The following is a 16,745-nucleotide window of genomic DNA, read 5'->3' as shown; positions in this document are numbered from 1 at the left end:
GGATGGGGCTGTGTGGCACGAGAGCCGCAGCCGTTGTTACTGTCGGGGGTCGCTGAGTCTAACGAGCAACAGTGCAGCCACGGCACAACAATAACCACAATAACCACAACAACCACATCAACATCCACATCAACATCGACATCAACACACATCAACAACCATATCAACAACCACAAAACACCACATCAACACCCGCAACCACTCGCGCAGCACAGCCGCGCACCACACACCGCTTGCACGACCGGCAAACTCACACCGGCTGCGCAGCGCTCGCGCACGCTCCTCTGCGCAACGTTTCCATTTCGCCTTTTTCGACCCCGTCGAAGTGTCGTCTCCACCGGCCAGCCGCCTTCCCCCCCCGTCTCGCCAGATCTCATCCCCGCCCGGCACTCTGCCTTTCATCCATCCTCCGTCGATCCTCCGTCGATCCTCCATCTGCCTCCCGCAGCCTCCTCATCGCTTTCCAACACAGTCTCTCGCACACAATGGCCAACATCCCCGAGCAGTTCCAGGTCTACCTCAAGAAGGTGTGCATCTGTCCAGTCCGCTGCCAACCCCCCTGGTCGTTGTCGGACATACTCTCTGTTTCCCTCTTGCTCGTTCGCTGGCTTGGCTTTGTGCTGCTGCCTCGTCTCTCTCTCTTCTTCATGCAGCTCTTTACATTCGTCGTCCTCCGAATCCAGCGAATGCGCCCGGAATCGCTTGTTTTGCCGCCGCCAACTGCCTCCATCCGCCGTACTTACCCTGGCTCTGACACCTTTTCTTCCGTCTCCCCAGTTCGATAACGAGCTCTCCAAGATCCCCCTCGCCGTCGAGGCCGAAAAGACCCTCAAGGTCCCCAAGACCTACCTGGCTGGTGGCGCCATCGTCGTTTTCTTTGTCCTCGTCTTCTTCAACGTCTGGGGCGAGCTCCTCACCGACCTGCTGGGCTTCCTGTACCCCGCCTATGCCTCGTTCAAGGCCCTCGAGTCTCCTGGCAAGTCGGACGACAAGCAGTGGTATGTGCTCACCATCCGCCTCTGTCGCCTCGCTCGTTCCTTTGCGACCAAACCTGCGCTGGATGGTTCTCTGCCATTCCCTCCATCCTTGGCAGTCGTGCGTCTCGTCCCCCCCCATCGATACACTCCCGGGACGGCTCCACGCAAGCCAGCCACCGCGGCGAGTCGCTCGTGGGATTGCTGTGTGGAGACCCCGCCCGCTCGTGTCCGCTCTTTTCTCCTTGGCCTCTTTGCCCTTCTCTCTGCCATGCCTGCGGGCCGCTTTGCCCCCCTCTCCTGCAGGCGCCGTCTCGCCCACTGGACATCCCGTACACACCCACTGGGCATCCCGAACTCACCCGCTCGCTGCTGCCTTGCTCTCTCCAGGCTGACTTACTGGATCGTCTTTGGTCTCGTCAACACCGTCGAGTTCTTCACCGACTACATCCTGTACTGGCTCCCCTTCTACTTCTTCTTCAAGGCCTTCCTGGTCATTTACCTGATCGCCCCCCACTTCCGCGTAAGCATTCGGCTGCATCGGCGGCTTCCGCCCCGAGTCTTCTCTGACATGTCCCCTCCGCCGGTCTCCACTGTCTACTCCTGCATGATTGGACCCGCGCTGCACCTTGCTCGCTGTTTCCTTCGTGGCGTCCTTGCTCTTCGACTCACTTCTTCGTCTCTGGCTTAACCAGGGTGCTGAGGTTCTGTACGTCAAGTTCATCAAGCCTGTTCTCCTGAAGGAGCAGAGCGCCATTGACGGTGCCATTTCCAAGGCCCAGGTATGCACCCGAGCCGCCTGTGTCGTCTGTCTCTCCGCCTCTAATCGGGTAGCGCCGTGGCTGGACCACATTCACCATCTCTGCCTTTGCCACAACTGACCCATTCTGCACTTGCTCTGCTTGACTCCGTTGCGCGCCGTGGCTCCGTTGCACGTCATGGCCTCACAGACCAAGATCGAGGAGACCGCCGCCAAGGTCGCCGTCGCCTCCGAGAACCTCAAGCAGGATTAAAGAGCATGTCTGTCTTGTCTACTCCGGCTCCCTCCAACCTCCCGGAGAAGGCTGTCTATATTTTTGACCGAGCTTTCGTGTATCTTGTTTCGTTGTCCTTGTGACTCTGGACTCTGCTCCTGGCCTCATGGTGCTGGTGTGATCTGAATGGACGTCAGATGCCTCCTCCTCCGGATCTCTGTATCCAGTTCCTTCGTCCCGTGGTCGTCCAAATGAATCCCATGTCCAACCGAATTCGTCTCTCGGGCGGGTGGTGGTGGCGCTTTGCCTGCCATGCCCGCTCCGTCCTCCTTTGATTTTGTGTTCCTCACGCCCAGGCATCTCTCCATCGTTCCCAACGTCTTTTGTCCTTTTTCTCTTCTCCCTTTCTTTGTTTCGTATTGGTCTGCAATGCTCCTCTTGCCGCCGCGGCCCCGAACGTGAACGGCAAAAATACATCGCTTCCAAGACACGAACCAGTGTGTCGACATGACGGCCAGCGGCCACTGCCGGCGAGCCGATGCCGATCTCGATGTGGGCGCTGACCCAGACACACATGCCATGGTCTTGCTGCGGTTCCACGTGGAATGCTACCTCGGTCATGGAAACCGGGCAGTCGCCGATCAATCAGCGCCGCCGACGGACATGGCGTGGAATCATGAGATTGCAGAGGCGAGAAGCCCACTGTTCACCAGTCCCCTCCCGCCCTGGATCCCACAGTTTGCATCTACAGCGCTCGTTTCTCGCAGATGACCAGATCGCCGCCCGCCCGCACTTATTCGGTTGCCTTCGGACTGCCCAGGAGCCTCGTGCTGTCAACGGCACAGTCCAGATCCGAGAACCATTCCACCCGCTTTCTATATTCGACCCCCTCGCCTGGCAATGTCCTCCGCCCTCAGCCCCGGTCTTGGCATGTCCGGCCCGCCTGGAAACCTTCCTGGCGCCCTTCCCGCCGCTGCCGCCGCCTCCGCCCTCTGCTCCGATCCGTACTTATAGAGCCGCTATCCTGCCCTTCGACCCTCCGTTCCACAAGTTGAACTCGCCTCCACTCTGTCGGCCCGTCGTCTCTCGCCTCCGTCGCGCTGCTTTTGCCTTGGCTTGAACTGGAACGCTCCTGTCGCGTCGATCCTTGCGTTTTCCCGCTCGTTCCCTTACTTCTCCCCATCTCACCGTCATCCCGCTCGCAAAAAGAATGGCTGCTGCTTCCGAAAATATCAAGCTGCACTGGGCTTGGGTATGTCGCCGCCCGTTGCGCTCTGCAGCTGGGCTCCTCGAGGCTGCACTCGCGAGATATGCGATCCCAGTGACCCTTGGCTCGCGTTACTTCCACTGTTCCATCGAACCTGCTCGTTCCCGTCATCCTTGCATGGCCATACGGTGCATGATATCTGAATACCACACCTGCCCTTCGGGCGAGTGTATTCGCTCTCGTGCGCTGTCCGCTGACTCGCACTGACGCCCGCGATGCTGTTCTCCTCATGGCAGTTCGAGGCCGAGCTGAACAAGTACCCAATCCTGGCCCTTGCCGAAGCAAAGACCAACGTCAAAAAGTCGTATCTGGTCGCCGGCGGCGTCTCGCTCTTCCTCGTCATGATCCTTCTGAATGCTTGGGCTCAGCTGCTGACCCAGCTGCTGGGATTTGTGTATCCCGCTTACGCCTCGTTCAAGGCCCTCGAGACGCCCCAGACGGATGACGATACGCAATGGTATGTGCTCCGAGCCCTCGGTTTGGCCACGGTCGCCGAGAAATGAGGAATCCTTGCTTCGCCATCCTGTAGAGCCTGCTCCTGTTGATACCGTTCTGCCGCGGACGAGGTCGATCAGGCCGACACGGTTTGATCAGGTCCACCGTCCGGATCTTCGGTCGATTCGCTCTCCGTTGAAGGTCCTGCATCCAGTTTTGCCCACTGACCACGGCTGCTCTCGTTGCCGCTGCACACAGGCTCACGTACTGGGTTGTGTTTGCTCTGATCAACACCCTCGAGTTCTTTGTTGATTACATTCTCTACTGGCTGCCGTTGTACTATCTGTTCAAGACATTTTTTGTCATCTTCCTGATCCTGCCCCAGTTCAAGGTGAGCAAGTGTGGCCCATTCCTTTCCAACGCATGTGGGGGGGGGGAGACATTGCCGCCACCGCATCCTTCACTAACAGCCTCCCTTCCCTTTCCGCTTCTCATCGTGCGGGGGATGGTGAATCGCCAGGGCGCCCAATACCTCTACGAAAAGTTCTTCCGACCGCTGCTCGTGCAGCAGCAGGGCAACATTGATAAAATTGGCTCCAAGGTCCAAGTAGGTGCTCGGGCGACTCGGGCCATCGTTTGATAGCATAGGGGATCGATCGCTGAGGTGGTCCACTCGATTGGCTGTAGCGACACTGTATTCGTGCATATCCGTTGATGGAGGATCTTTGGATTCAATCGCGTCCGTTGTCACCATGTCCCGCCGTTCACATGTCTCGATGGCCCATCTCATGCTCCCCGCCCCAGAGTACCATGGAGAACGTCGGACAGAATCTCAAGTTGGAATAGGCCCCCCCCCGTGCGGCGCTGTGTTGGTGGCTTTCATGTTACAAGGAACATTGCGTGAAGCATCCCGCAAGCATCACAACATGCGGCTCTTGGATCCAGTCTCTCCCATCGATCCATCCGCTCCGTCGATGCAAGAGTTGATTCCACATAGTGTAGCTGTGGCCGATCAGCAACATTCCTTCAGGACTGTGTCCTCCTTTCTGATTTTGTTTGATCTGACCCGAGGTTGATTTAGGCCTGGGTTGATCCTGGTCCGCCAGAGTCTATCGTGTAGACAAGTATATATTGCCGGCCTTTCCTTATCGTCCTCGTTATGACATCTCTACAGTGTTCCAAATCGTGCACGAGGGAACAATTCACAACCAGTGTTATTGGGCAATAAATCGGCCGCCGCTTGTTCTTGACTCATTTCTTCAATAGTGGCAAAGGCACTGAATATCTAACCGGACAAGATGGGCAACGAAGATGAAGGTTGGTGGATTCAGCCGCAAGTTTTGGTGTGGAGAGGCTTGCTGAGTGGGTTATTGGGTCCTAGAAAAGATCTGTGACGGAGGGAAAAGGAGGAGTAAGCCACCATGCGAACCGGAGAGAAGCGTCGAGAAAGTCGCGGCCGAAACAGAGATGGATGAAGAAAGCAAGGCGCATTATTGCCGCATCTTCTTCTCCAGCGAGCCCAGAGACACAGGCCGAGTCTACGCTCTCTTCACAGCTTCTACGGGGTTGAAGCAGAACAAAGGCCAGGGAAATGGGTGGGTTTGCACTGCACATGGATGCCTCGCACTCACCGAGGCAAAGGTTTCTGGATCTTGAGCCCCCGACAGCTCGTGTTTGCCGTTGATGACAAAGTGTGGCACCCCATTTACAGAGCTACGCTTGGCCGACTTGTTCATTGGATGCCGGTGTGTGGGAAGCGAGCAGAGAGCGAGTGTGTCAGGCCGAGTCCGCGATGGATGAGGATCACTATGGACCTCACGCATTCCATGTAAAGAGAAAGCTTGATCGCCCTGTCAGACATAGCCATTGCCTTTCTGCTTTTGGCTGTGGTTCTGCAGGCGCATCCTTGTCGCATTACCTGGATGTCCTTGCGGACTCTGTCGACATCCCGATCGGATTCAAGCAGCTCCACGACCTGCTCGCGGTTCAGGCCGACACTGGCAGCTGCATCGGCCAGGACTTGGGTATCCGAGATGTTCCGCTCTTGCTCAAAATACGCCTTGAACAGCTCTTCGGTCAGCTAGCGTTAGGCATCCCGGTCGGAAGGGGGTGATATAGAGCGGCAAATGAATCAGTTGGGCGATAAGATTCTGGGAGGAGGACCGACTGTCCCGCGATGAAGCTGATGCTGATGCTGATGCTGATGCTGATGCTGATGCTGATGCTGATGCTGATGCTGATGCTGATGCTGATGCTGATGCTGATGCTGATGCTGATGCTGATGCTGATGCTGATGCTGATGCTGATGCTGATGCTGATGATGCGAAATGCTGGACAACACAGACGAGCCCTGCCAGGCACACCGTTCTCACCTGATATTGGACACCCTCCGATTTGGCGAAATCAAGTAGACGATGGCTCTGGAATGTGCTGCACATATTGGCGGATGGATCTGTCAGCATCAAGTCCAAGGGGTGGGGGGAAGTACTGCCCATACATCGATGTTCGTGGAAAAGCATCAATTTGTCGTCGACCGACACACCGGTTGTGGAGCGACGGTTTGCCGCCTCTTCTGCTCCGTGCTTTGCCTACCTCGAGATGTCGCCGTTCCAAGAAAAGTTGATGCCCTCTTGCTTTCCCACCTGGTTGGTGTACGCAGTGATTTGCTCGTAACGGTCACGTCCGAAGCGTCCGATGTAGTATTCTTGCTTCTTGCGGCCCGTGGTGGACAGGGTCGAGTCGAGCTCGTATGGCTTATAGATGATGTCGAACTGGACATTGGGGTCCTTGGCCCGGGCCTGTACGATACACCAAGCATGATGCGACAGCGGCAATGACGGCGGAGACACGGTGGTTGCTGATAAGCGCAAGGTATGGGTTGCGGATCGCCTTCTGGGGGATCAATGGTTTCTTCCACGCCCCCATTGCCGCTCGCTTCTTGCTTCTCGACGATTCGGTGCTGCACTCGCTGCACCGGGTGCGGATGTGTACTCACGATTTGGATGGCCTTCTCGAGACGCCGTTTGCCAATGAAGCACCTGTCGGTCACCGCAACGAACAGCAATCGTCAGCCGTCGGTGTCGTCACTCTCGCCCTCGCTCCAACGCTCAAAGCAGGAGTCGGTCGGACCCGCTTGCGGCGCTGGTCCTACCAGGGACAGACAGTGTCGGAGGTGATGGCGATGGAGATGACCTTGGACATGGCGGATTCTGGATTGGAGGAGAGGGGGGAGATCGTGCTCTGTTGGTCAGATGGCGGTGTCTGTGCTGGGTTTTGTACCTGTGGGCGGTTGGGTTTCCAGGGCGCGGTGTTGGCACACAACAAGCCCACATTTCGAATCCATCGCACGCGCGCGATTGGCTCTCGCTGTGGCGAAAGCGGGCTTGCCTTCTCGTCGAGAGCGAGGACGGGACCGAGGCCGGGCGAGGCGCAACACGCCCACAGCAACAAGGCTGGGCACACTTGGGTCGCCAGGGGCCTGGGAAGCCGGCATTTGTCAACATGGTGATCGCTGCGAAATCGCCCCGCCCGCCACATCACATCACTCCACAACGCATGGCATCACCATGCATCGCTGGATCCGATTTACGGGATCGAGGGTGTTGGCTGCTTTGGACGTGTGGTCCAGATCTATTCCATCCCGCCAGGCCCTGATAGCGGGGCACACAGGAACTTCCAAGATGCACACATTCCCAGACAACGTGGGAATGGGCCGACGGCTGTGTGAGGGAGCGGGCATCCGTTGAGAAGCATCTGGATCGAGCTGCTAGCACACTTGCTTGCTCTCGACCACGATTTCTGCAGAACGATCGAGAGCCGGACAGAAAGCGTGGCGTCCGAGTCAGAAACGCTTGGCTGATCAGAAACCACTCGACCTGGGCCACCTGCGATGCTGGAATCGGGCAGCGACAGTGCTCCTGTCCGGAATGCTCACACAATCGCATCGATTCCACCGGGGCCGATCGCCGCAAACACACCCCCCTACCTTCGATTCGCGCCAAGTCGATTTTGAGTGTTGTTTCCCAAAACTTTGTGTGGTTTAGTGACACTGCGGGTAACTGTTCGCCGGCGTAGTATATTGCGGCTGGCGCAAGAGTCGACACCGAGAGCAATGGTGTGAGCATCTCAGACAAGCCCGAGTATCGGCTCTCTGTCACCCCCGTCCTTCCGGCTCGAGACCGCCTCTTACCTGCGGCCAGTTCGATTGGGCTATAGTACAGACAGAGGCCATAGTTTGAGCTAAACAGGAAGAGCATGACGCAGGAAAGGTGAGACGATGCCTCGCCATGCATTTCCTCGATTTGGTTGGCTCCCTTGATCGGCTCCCAGACTCAACTGTCGATTGTCAGGAGCTGTGCTGATCGAACACATGGCCATACCTCATCCGCGCAAACTCATAGGCTGCCTTGCTCAGCTCTTTTGACGCTGTCATCATATCCGCGTCAGATCGGTGATATCGGATTCGGCAGACAGCGATGCCAGGCCGAGGACAAGGAAGGAAGGAAGGAAGCTCGAATCAGCAAAGTTCGAAAGCCAGTCAGCTCTGCAGAGCGTCTCCATCAGGCGACTCGACGACAAGGTTTCGAAGCGGGCCGAACAGGTACCGTTCATCTCCCTCAGCATCTTCAGGACCTTGATGATAGCTAATTCGATATGGATATCAAAGCAAAGTGCCTCTGCAACAACGTACTCGTTGTGCAGGATGTTGTCCTTCCATTTCCAAAACTCCTGTGGTTCCGTATCCCACCGGGCCAGGGTGTCGACGAAAATAAGTTAGAGAGATGGTCCAGCACCAGGGCAGAGGGATTCAGTGTGATGGCGATGGCGATAGTGATGGCGATCTGCGACTAGTGCTTGCGCTGCGATGGCCAGAGCACTCGATGCTTTCGCAGCCGCACCTTGGATGTCTCGTCGAGGGGCTCTTCGATTGCCAGGTTCACAGAGGAGCTCGAGGTGCAGTTGTGGAATGCTTGAATAAACGCCGACAGATTCCGGAATGACTCGTCGACCTTGGATGCCAGATACAGACAGCTGGCCGCAATATCCTGGCGTTGGCGAGAGAACACCGACACACGCACATATTTGCCCAGCCCAGAGAAAGAAAAATGTCAGAGATACACATGCACGAAAGTCATGCCGTTGCTCTTCAGCTCCATGGTCGGCGATATCGGACTGGAGATGCCACAAGAGCGGGATATGCGGTGGATAGAGCAAGGCGGGTTGACTCACCGGTCCTCTGTACTCCATCAGCGACTCACGAACGTAGAATCGGTGAAAGTAGATGCACGCTGTTGACACAACCAGGGATGATCTGCGGCGCGGGGGTGGTGGGGTCGATACATCGGTGTTGGTTCGTCGTGCGTTTGGGCGATCGGAAGAGGACACAGATGCAGACGGAGATCAGTAAGTGACGCAAAGATGCGGATACTGATCTCGGTATCGGAAACATAAGCTCGGCGACCACGAAGCGAGAAGCGGATGCTGAGTAGCCGTAAAGCCGACCGTGCGATGAACCGCTCGTGCAATCGATCTCGTCGATTGATGAGGGTTTGATCCGTACTCATCACAAATGCGCGAGGAAGGGGGGGGGCAAGCATAGCACTGCAGCCAAAGCACACAGGATCAGGAAGTCTCAGAGGAGGGGGTCGGTAAAAGGAACGGCTTTCCGTACAGGCCAAGCCTCATGCCCACGCGATTGATGAGGTCGCATCCAGCTTGAATCTGCGTGCGGAACTCATCCTCGGCCATTCCGTCCCGTATCGAGGGCAGGTTTGGGGTGAGATCCTGCTTGTTGTAGAGCCATGTCCTCTCGCCTTGGATGAGGCTGTCGTTGGAACTGGCGCTGCTGCCGGCAAAGCTGCGAGGATCGATCCCGTCGGCGCTGTTGGGATGCGGGCTGGGGAGGGCGGTGCTTGGACTGGGACTGGCTGGATTGCCGGCTGGATTGCCGGCTGGGTTGCTGGCGAGGAGCCCGGCACTGGTATTGATGGTCGTGGGGTGCGGTCGGCCTGCTGTCGACGTCGAGCCTGGAGTCCGGGCAGTAACCGGGTGAGAGGACGCAGACGAGGCCGGGTCACGACCGTCGTCAAGATTCCGTCGCCGGTGGTGATGTTGGCCGCCCTTGAAATGCGGCCGCGAGAACGACGGCAGGTTCGGTGTCGATGAAGACGAGGTCGATGGCGGTTTGGGCATGGAGCGGCGGCTGTTCTTGATCATGGACGCATCGGAAGTGCGAGAGCAGGCGTGGTGGACGATGCAGGGCGGCCAGAGGCAAGGCAGACCGAGCGATGGTGGGTTTGTGGGGGGCATGGGGCGAGGGGCCGCGGCACTGCACTTCCTCGGTCATGGACGGACTGCATCGAGTCTGCACCATCGCCGACCCGGACCGCGAGGACCGGCTGTCACCATAGAGCAAGCTCGAGCGCAGGTGCGGGCATCCCTCGTCCAGCTATCTCGATACCAAGCATGTCAAAGTTGTCGCCCCTCGGCTGGACTGGGCTCCTCGGCGAGACGGGGAGCCATGTTCGGCCATCCAGAAACATCCACACAGCAGACCAGGAGGACGCCTGCAGGAACGAAGCGGAGACACAGGCCCAGCAGGATCGAGATGGATTGATGCAAGTCCAGTTGGGAAGGTCATTGTTCCCTTGGGCACCGCCAACGGCCTCTCTACCATCTCGCACTGCCGCTGCGTCCGGACAGATAGGCTCTATCTGGGTGGATGGGTTTGCCCCCTGCTTCATCGGTATCGTCGACCCCACAAGCGCCCTACGGAATGCCGGGCAGCTCGTGAATCGTCCTGCCTGTCGTGATGTTTTTGCCTTAGAGTCTGGCAGCGATTCGGCGCCGCTGCTACTTGGGACAACCACGGAGAGAGGAGAAATGCTGCAGCAGAGTCATGGTCTCGCTTGGGCTCAGCAAGCCCAAATTCTGGCGTCGGAGAAGAGCCATAGCGAGCTGACGGCGATCGATCTCGGGTTCGTGCTGTCCAGATTTCATGGAAAAGAGTGTCGAGCTGTCAGTGGTGGCAGGCCAGATAGCTGGTGTACTGACAGATTGGCACAGGGTCATAAAGGGCCACACCGGAACGACACTGTTGACTGCAGTCCCGCACATGGCCATTCTGTGGTCCTCGATACCATCCACTTGTAAGTCATCACTCACCTTTGTGATAAATGACCGAATCGACTCGACAACTAGGTCGGACCGGAACACTCTGTCGGACGAGAGACGGAGGCAGGTTGGCCACAGTTGCGGGTATACCCGGCGATCGGTGAGGTGGACTTGCCTCTGGGTTCCAAAGAATCCATTCCACAGTATCAGAAAGCGTCGTCCCGATTCCGTTAGCCCGTGGATAGCGTCGATTTCCTAAGTGCCCATTTCATAAAGGAAAACAAAACAATGCCCAGATCCAGGGTTGTGGAGCCAGAGTCAGTCCCTCGATCAGGATGAACAAGCGATATCGCCCAGAGCGACCAGCGAGGCCCCGGGGACTCAGGGAGGACCAAAGTTGCTACCTGCTTGGCCAGCCCGGACACCCATGACGAGTCCATAGCATCCCCGCTATCGTATCCAAGCTCGTCCTCGTCGATGGGCAGGCCGGTCTCGGAGTGATAGAGCACCGGCGCCGAGCGGCGAGCGAACCCGGCCTGCAGGGCGCCGATATCGCCTGGCAAGAGCTTCTTTGCAAACGGTCGATTTGGCAGCGATTGCATGGTTTATCTGGCGCAAGTGGGTGGATGTGTGTGATGCAAATGGACCAGGCGACGCTTCCGACGCTTCTGACGGCCTCGATAGCAGAGTCTGGGCCGCTGCCGAGGGCGAGATCCAAGCCAAAATGCGGACCACAAGCTTGAGCGGAAGCGGGCAGGTATATTCCCGCGGCCGGACCAAGCACACGCGAGCAAGCGAACCGCCGCGAAGACGCTGCATCCTTCGATTCATCAAACTATATTCAAAAAGCCGAGACGGACAGAGTATTTTTGATCAAAAGTGGGATTCGGCAGCGACGACATGGATATGGGTGTGAGGGAGCTGTATGGCCAAGATGCAATACAGACACGAGTTGCGGATAAAGGCGAAAGACGAGAGAGGGGGTGGTGCGGAAAGAGCAGATGGCGAGCAAGCTTCGAGAGAGAGAGCACAGCGACGCTGGGTGAAAGGCGGCAAAGTCAAACGAGAGCTATCTGCAGTGCATCATCCGGAAGCAAGTGCTGTCGGCTCGGCAAACAGGACAGGCAGTTTAGAGGTCATCCGAAAAGGACTTGTCGGTGGCGGCGGAGGTGACGACGGCCGGGTTGCTGAAGTGCTTGTAGATGACGGCGTGGATGTAGGAGGGAGGGTTGTCGGCAACCTGGATTTTGACGTAGTAGTTGGTGCCGGCAACGACCTGGCTGCGGTAGGCCACAGGCACAAAGGTGGAATAGGTAGCGCTGGTCTTGGCCTCGATTTGAGGCTTGAGATCCTGCACCAGCTGTGGGCGGGAGACGGAAAGGCATGTGTGAATAGGTGGCGGCTATGGGTATGAAGCGACAGCGCCGGGCATCAAGCGACAGGAATCGAGAGCGATGCCGACGAGGGACGCAGTACAGGACCGACCTGGACGATCTTGGGATCGGTGGTGCTGTCGATGGTGGTGAGGGAAGCCTTTCCGCCGGGGTTCATGGCAGCAACGAGGGGGGACGAGAGGAGGGAGATGAGGGCAAGAAGGACAAGCAGCGAGCAGAGCTTGCGGAAGAGCATTGGAGAAAGCAGATGGAGGGTGGCGGACTCTTTACGATGGTCGCCAAGCAAAGGCCGAGTTGGTCGCCAAGCAAAGGCCGGAGGGGGCGCCGGGATACAGCCGGCCCACTCGGCACGGCGCGGGGTCTTGCTGTGGTTGGATACCCATTCGTGGGTGTCATTTGCTCTGTCCAATGATCACCCAACTCTCCAGCAACGATGCGTGGGACATGCCGAAAACTCGGCTGGCATCGCCCAGAGGACCCCGGCAGAAGCACCACGGCAGGGGCGAAGGGGCATCTTGGAACCCGGTTTCTTCTGTCGATGTCCTCGCTGTCCTGATCAGAGAGGGACATATCCCCACTCCAATCCCGAGATGCATTCAGTGCCACAGCCGGGCCCATCGACGGAGTATATCGTCTTCGAGGCTTGGGGTTTGGCTGGAGAGGAACTGATCAGGGCTGGCGATATGAACAAGACCGGAGTAGGGGTTGCCGCTGGTGGTAAGTCATACACAAGTTCCAAAGACATTTTCAAGGTTTGGGACGTCATCACAGGTCGGGTCAAGCGTATTTTCCAGGGACACACATCCCGGGTTCTCTCTGTGCTTCCAAAGGGTACTGGCTCACAGGTCCTTGGTTTGGCTGTCAAGGCCTATGCAGTCAACTGTGAGACCCACGTTCTCGATCGGTATTGGTCTCTCCTCCGTCGATACTGCAATCTGGTCCTGGTTGCTCCCAAGGATGTCAAACGGCACACACACGTCGATGAGTGCATGAAGCTGATGGAGAATCCCCTCTCCAAGACACTCCTCGGTGATCTGAGGAAATCCTTCACCCACCATGCCGACCAGCTGTATGAGCTTCGGTACGAAAGCCACCAGGACCTGTACAAAGTCGTACCAATTCTGGCCAGTGAGGTCTCTCGACTGACCCACCTGAAGGAGGCCCTCTTCATGGTGGTTTTCCAGAAGTTGATCATCTCCAGGCTCGTGAGAGAAACCATTGGCCTGAAAGGAGAGCGTGGGCGACTGAATGAGGAGATGTGTCGCGCTATCGAACGTAGGCTGCCTGACAAGCACAACGCACTCCAGACCCAGCACGATGAGGTGGACAAGCAGATCACTGTCAACATGAAACGGATCAAGCGCCTCACCGACCGGCTTGCCCAGACCAAGAAGCGACACAAGGCCCCTCGAGCACAGTGCACCTTGGTCCCGCTCTGCGATGCCCGAGCCAAGTATGTCAAGCTGGACACCAAAGCACTGTGGGAAATCCTTGGATACCAGACTGGCACTGGGCTCAAGTGGGACGACCTGAAGACCAAGGTCAATGGCACCACAAAGCAAGAGACCTTCTGGCAGACCAACTTCAAGCTGGATCCGAGACTCTTTGGTGCCAGGAAGGAGGGGAAGCAGCTCTTTGGCTGCGAGATCAGCACCGATGGGGTCGGGTGCTCGATCACCACGCTCAGATACAAGATCCTGAAGAAGGATCCTGATGCCAAGCCAAAAACCGAGGACAAGACACCCAAGCTCACCCCCGAGCAGAAGATCCAGACCAGAGTCGGTCCCATTGACGACTCTCGGACCACATGGATCGGGATCGACCCTGGAGTGGGATCGATCTTCACCGCTGTCATTCGGGCACCCGGTCAACCAACCATCCAGGAGCAAGACGGTGTCAAGGTGACCAAGGCACAGCGTGCCAACGAGAAGATCGTGTCGTTCTCCAACAAGGAGTACCAGCATCGATGTGGCACCACCCAAGCGACCAAGTGGATCCAGAGCACCCACAAGGCCCTTGATCTGCAGGAATGGATGAGCACCACACCGAGCCCCAAGATCCCTGGAGTGCCTTCTTTCTTGCGATACATCTACCATGTGTTCAATGGAGACATGCTGGAGAAACAGCTGTACTTCAGCCTGACCCGGCGACGGCGATTCAAACGGCTTGATCTCCACAGCAAACGACAGCGCACCGTCCACGAGATGTGCAAGCAAGTCATCGACCAGGCACCAAGGGAGACCGAAGTGGTGATTGCCTTTGGGAATGCATCCTGGAAACAGGGGAAGGGATACGCATCCAGTCCCAGGAGACTCAGGTTCGCCAAGTATTTCGAGCAGTTCCACCACCACCAGAGAGGCCCACCAGACCGATCCGTCTCCAAGATCCATGTGTGCTCGGTGAACGAGTTCAACACATCACAGGTGTGCTCACATTGTCGGGATGCCAAGCGACTCGAGAAGGTCGAGCATCTTGATATCGAGAAACCACACTTTGTCCGGAGCTGTACAAGCTGCCATACGCTGTGGGATCGAGACATCAATGCCTCAAGGAACATGATCTCGGTATGCCAGTCGATCATCGCCACAGGAGATCGACCGGGTGTATTCAAGACTGTGCTTCCCAAACCAACAAAACAAAGAGATTGCCAACGAAGACAGGAGTGCAATGCCATGGCCTACCCGCTGGGCCTACAGTCAGTCAGCGGGTTTCAGTCATCTGAAACCAGGAAGGAACTGTCCCGTTTCTTTCTGGACCGACTGTACACACCCCGCTCTGCGAGCGGCGGACAGCGCTCTTGCACACATTGAAAATGAAAGCAACCCCGCGTAGACTCTGCATCCGGACATGGCATCACAGGGCACGGCATCCAGGCACGTCGTCCGTCGCTGCTGGTTACTGCGGCTGCGGCTGCAGTTTGCGTTGTCGCTTCGGCTCTGGTCCACCAGCAATCGGGCCACTGCTCTCCGCAGCCGTTGCAGAAGCCGTCACCACACCAAACACCAACATCGTGGCTGCCGAGGCAACAATGCACCAGCTCCAATCAGCAGCAAGAGGTAGATTGGCGCCAATCGGGCCGTGCGAACGAGTGATGGTGGTGAGCAAGCTGCGACGAGTCCCGGTTGCCCAGGCCGAGCGGCATTCCGTGGCGAGGCCGTCAGGCGCTGCATCATGCCCCCATCAGGAGGGGCAGTAAACACATCAGGTGTCCGGCCGCGGGCACATCAGGCGGACGGGCAGGTGGGTTGTGTGGTGGCCAAGGGCCTGTGGCCCAGCAACGGAGAAGCAGCTGGGTCCTGGGGGAAGATGCGGGATGGTTGTGGGGTGGATGTGGAGCGGCCGCTGTCGTCCTTCCTGAGGCAAATGAGCGAGCACGGCCGGGCGGAGCAGACCAGGAAAAAAAAACGGAGGCGCCGATGGATGGGATGAGAAATGGCGGCACGGAAGAACGGAGGAGGCCGGCGGCATGAAGCATGGCAACGGCTCTGGCGGCATGGATCATGGTGGATGGAGGGCAGAGGATACAGTGCGACCAGCGGCAGCGAGGCCAGCACAAAGACGGCGAGGCCTGGCAATCCATACAGCAGCGGCAGGGCGAGGAGATGCCACGCAGAGCGACGGAGGTGGGAGTGGGAGAGGCCGATGCCCAGCGAACGAGGCAGCCGAGGAGAGCAAGCGTAAAGATGCGAATGTTACCATCTGGACGGTTACTATGCCCGGCAGGCAACAGCAATCCGTGCAATAACAAGCATTTTGATCGATGGAGCGACAGAGCAGTGGCAGCGAGAACAGGCCGAGCGAGAACTGCCCGAGCGAGAACAGCCCGAGCGAGAACAGGCCGAGCGAGAACAGGCCGAGCGAGAAGCCCCCCCCCAGCAAGGGCGGGCCGCCCTCGGCAAAAGCCCTTTCCTTCGGGGGTCGCCAACCCCACCCGCCCTTTTTGCACGGCATTGATCTGCAGCATTGGGTCCTTTTCCTTCTCCACCACACCGCCGAGGCCCTGCTATTTAGCCCTCCTGTCCCCTCTCTGCTCCTGCCCTCTGGTCCGGAAATCTCCGGGGAGCCGCCGCGTCCAAGGTAAGTCGTCGCCGTCCTGCGATTCGTCCTTGGGGAAGGGAGGGGAAGGAAGCACAGCGCTGTCGGCATTCGTCGTTCGTCTGCAGCATCGGCTTCGTGTGCTTCTTCAGTTTCGTGTGTCTCTTCAGCTTCGTGTGCTCCTTTACTTGCACCATTTCTCGCACTGTTTCTTGTGCTATTTCTCGCACTGTTTCCCCCCCCCCAAGTACTCGCCCAATTACCCCTCCCCGATTACCCGTCCCTCCCCAATTACCTCCCACTACTTGCACGGCTCTGCCGGTGCTCCTCCTCTGTCTCGCCGCGGCCCTGGGGATGGACACCCTTGGGCGTGATGCCCGCTGGCGCACTCACCCAGGGCGCCTGGCCGGCAAAGGGCAACATGGCGACTGCCTCCTGCTGGCTCGTCGCCTCCACCGCTGCGACCACTGCGACCACGGCGCGACTGGCACAAGAGCACAACAAGCAGACACAAGCAGACACGCTCTTGCACTTCCACTGACTGCCTCCGGTG

General features: G+C 57.8%; 9 protein-coding genes across 9 annotated transcripts; 2 read left to right on the top strand and 7 right to left on the bottom strand.

Moving 5' to 3' along the window:
- The first annotated feature begins 353 nt into the window (after positions 1-353).
- On the top strand, positions 354-2,455 carry BJ171DRAFT_515572 (TB2/DP1, HVA22 family-domain-containing protein). The gene is made up of 5 exons (XM_053111945.1): positions 354-527; positions 778-998; positions 1,365-1,497; positions 1,670-1,756; positions 1,925-2,455. Exons 1-5 carry the CDS (start codon positions 486-488, stop codon positions 1,985-1,987), a joined length of 546 nt encoding a protein of 181 aa, XP_052964134.1. The 5' UTR covers positions 354-485; the 3' UTR covers positions 1,988-2,455.
- Positions 2,456-3,248: 793 nt separating this feature from the next.
- On the top strand, positions 3,249-4,722 carry BJ171DRAFT_190256 (TB2/DP1, HVA22 family-domain-containing protein). Its single transcript, XM_053106162.1, has 4 exons — positions 3,249-3,672; positions 3,909-4,041; positions 4,171-4,257; positions 4,455-4,722. The coding sequence occupies exons 1-4, from the start codon at positions 3,431-3,433 to the stop codon at positions 4,494-4,496; spliced, it is 504 nt and encodes a 167-aa protein (XP_052964133.1). The 5' UTR covers positions 3,249-3,430; the 3' UTR covers positions 4,497-4,722.
- A 418-nt stretch (positions 4,723-5,140) lies between these two features.
- Positions 5,141-6,886, bottom strand: BJ171DRAFT_569906 (DSBA-like thioredoxin domain-containing protein; the record flags this gene model as incomplete). Its single annotated transcript, XM_053113595.1, has 7 exons — positions 6,802-6,886; positions 6,646-6,688; positions 6,243-6,448; positions 6,023-6,080; positions 5,569-5,730; positions 5,282-5,377; positions 5,141-5,188 (listed from the first exon to the last, which is right to left on the bottom strand). Exons 1-7 carry the CDS (start codon positions 6,849-6,851, stop codon positions 5,141-5,143), a joined length of 663 nt encoding a protein of 220 aa, XP_052964132.1. The 5' UTR covers positions 6,852-6,886.
- A 364-nt stretch (positions 6,887-7,250) lies between these two features.
- Positions 7,251-9,866, bottom strand: BJ171DRAFT_628928 (cyclin-like protein; the record flags this gene model as incomplete). Its single annotated transcript, XM_053115581.1, has 9 exons — positions 7,251-7,448; positions 7,636-7,734; positions 7,840-7,889; positions 8,030-8,075; positions 8,255-8,378; positions 8,549-8,695; positions 8,880-8,938; positions 9,079-9,131; positions 9,322-9,866. The coding sequence occupies 9 exons, from the start codon at positions 9,864-9,866 to the stop codon at positions 7,417-7,419; spliced, it is 1,155 nt and encodes a 384-aa protein (XP_052964131.1). The 3' UTR covers positions 7,251-7,416.
- Positions 9,867-10,230: 364 nt separating this feature from the next.
- Positions 10,231-11,540, bottom strand: BJ171DRAFT_190180 (uncharacterized protein). The gene is made up of 4 exons (XM_053106161.1): positions 11,168-11,540; positions 10,939-11,018; positions 10,815-10,866; positions 10,231-10,634 (listed from the first exon to the last, which is right to left on the bottom strand). The coding sequence occupies exons 1-4, from the start codon at positions 11,363-11,365 to the stop codon at positions 10,503-10,505; spliced, it is 462 nt and encodes a 153-aa protein (XP_052964130.1). The 5' UTR covers positions 11,366-11,540; the 3' UTR covers positions 10,231-10,502.
- A 352-nt stretch (positions 11,541-11,892) lies between these two features.
- On the bottom strand, positions 11,893-12,314 carry BJ171DRAFT_584478 (cystatin-A; the record flags this gene model as incomplete). The annotated part of the gene is made up of 2 exons (XM_053114307.1): positions 11,893-12,123; positions 12,249-12,314. 2 exons carry the CDS (start codon positions 12,312-12,314, stop codon positions 11,893-11,895), a joined length of 297 nt encoding a protein of 98 aa, XP_052964129.1.
- Positions 12,315-13,118: 804 nt separating this feature from the next.
- BJ171DRAFT_515560 (uncharacterized protein) lies at positions 13,119-14,264 on the bottom strand (the record flags this gene model as incomplete). The annotated part of the gene is made up of 1 exon (XM_053111944.1): positions 13,119-14,264. A coding segment is annotated over exon 1 (523 nt), but the record flags the coding sequence as incomplete, so codon positions are not given.
- BJ171DRAFT_515559 (uncharacterized protein) lies at positions 13,989-14,264 on the bottom strand. The gene has a single exon (XM_053111943.1). It carries the CDS (start codon positions 14,244-14,246, stop codon positions 14,025-14,027), a length of 222 nt encoding a protein of 73 aa, XP_052964127.1. The 5' UTR covers positions 14,247-14,264; the 3' UTR covers positions 13,989-14,024.
- Positions 14,265-15,147: 883 nt separating this feature from the next.
- BJ171DRAFT_190163 (uncharacterized protein) lies at positions 15,148-15,897 on the bottom strand. The gene is made up of 2 exons (XM_053106160.1): positions 15,740-15,897; positions 15,148-15,511 (listed from the first exon to the last, which is right to left on the bottom strand). Exons 1-2 carry the CDS (start codon positions 15,854-15,856, stop codon positions 15,359-15,361), a joined length of 270 nt encoding a protein of 89 aa, XP_052964126.1. The 5' UTR covers positions 15,857-15,897; the 3' UTR covers positions 15,148-15,358.
- Positions 15,898-16,745: the final 848 nt, after the last annotated feature.

The sequence above is a fragment of the Polychytrium aggregatum genome, assembly GCF_025602895.1.
Source record: "Polychytrium aggregatum strain JEL109 chromosome Unknown BJ171scaffold_34, whole genome shotgun sequence".
NCBI lineage: Eukaryota > Fungi > Chytridiomycota > Chytridiomycetes > Polychytriales > Polychytrium > Polychytrium aggregatum.
The sequence above is the reverse complement of the archived record's forward strand: the minus strand, read 5'-3'. Positions and strand labels throughout refer to the sequence as shown.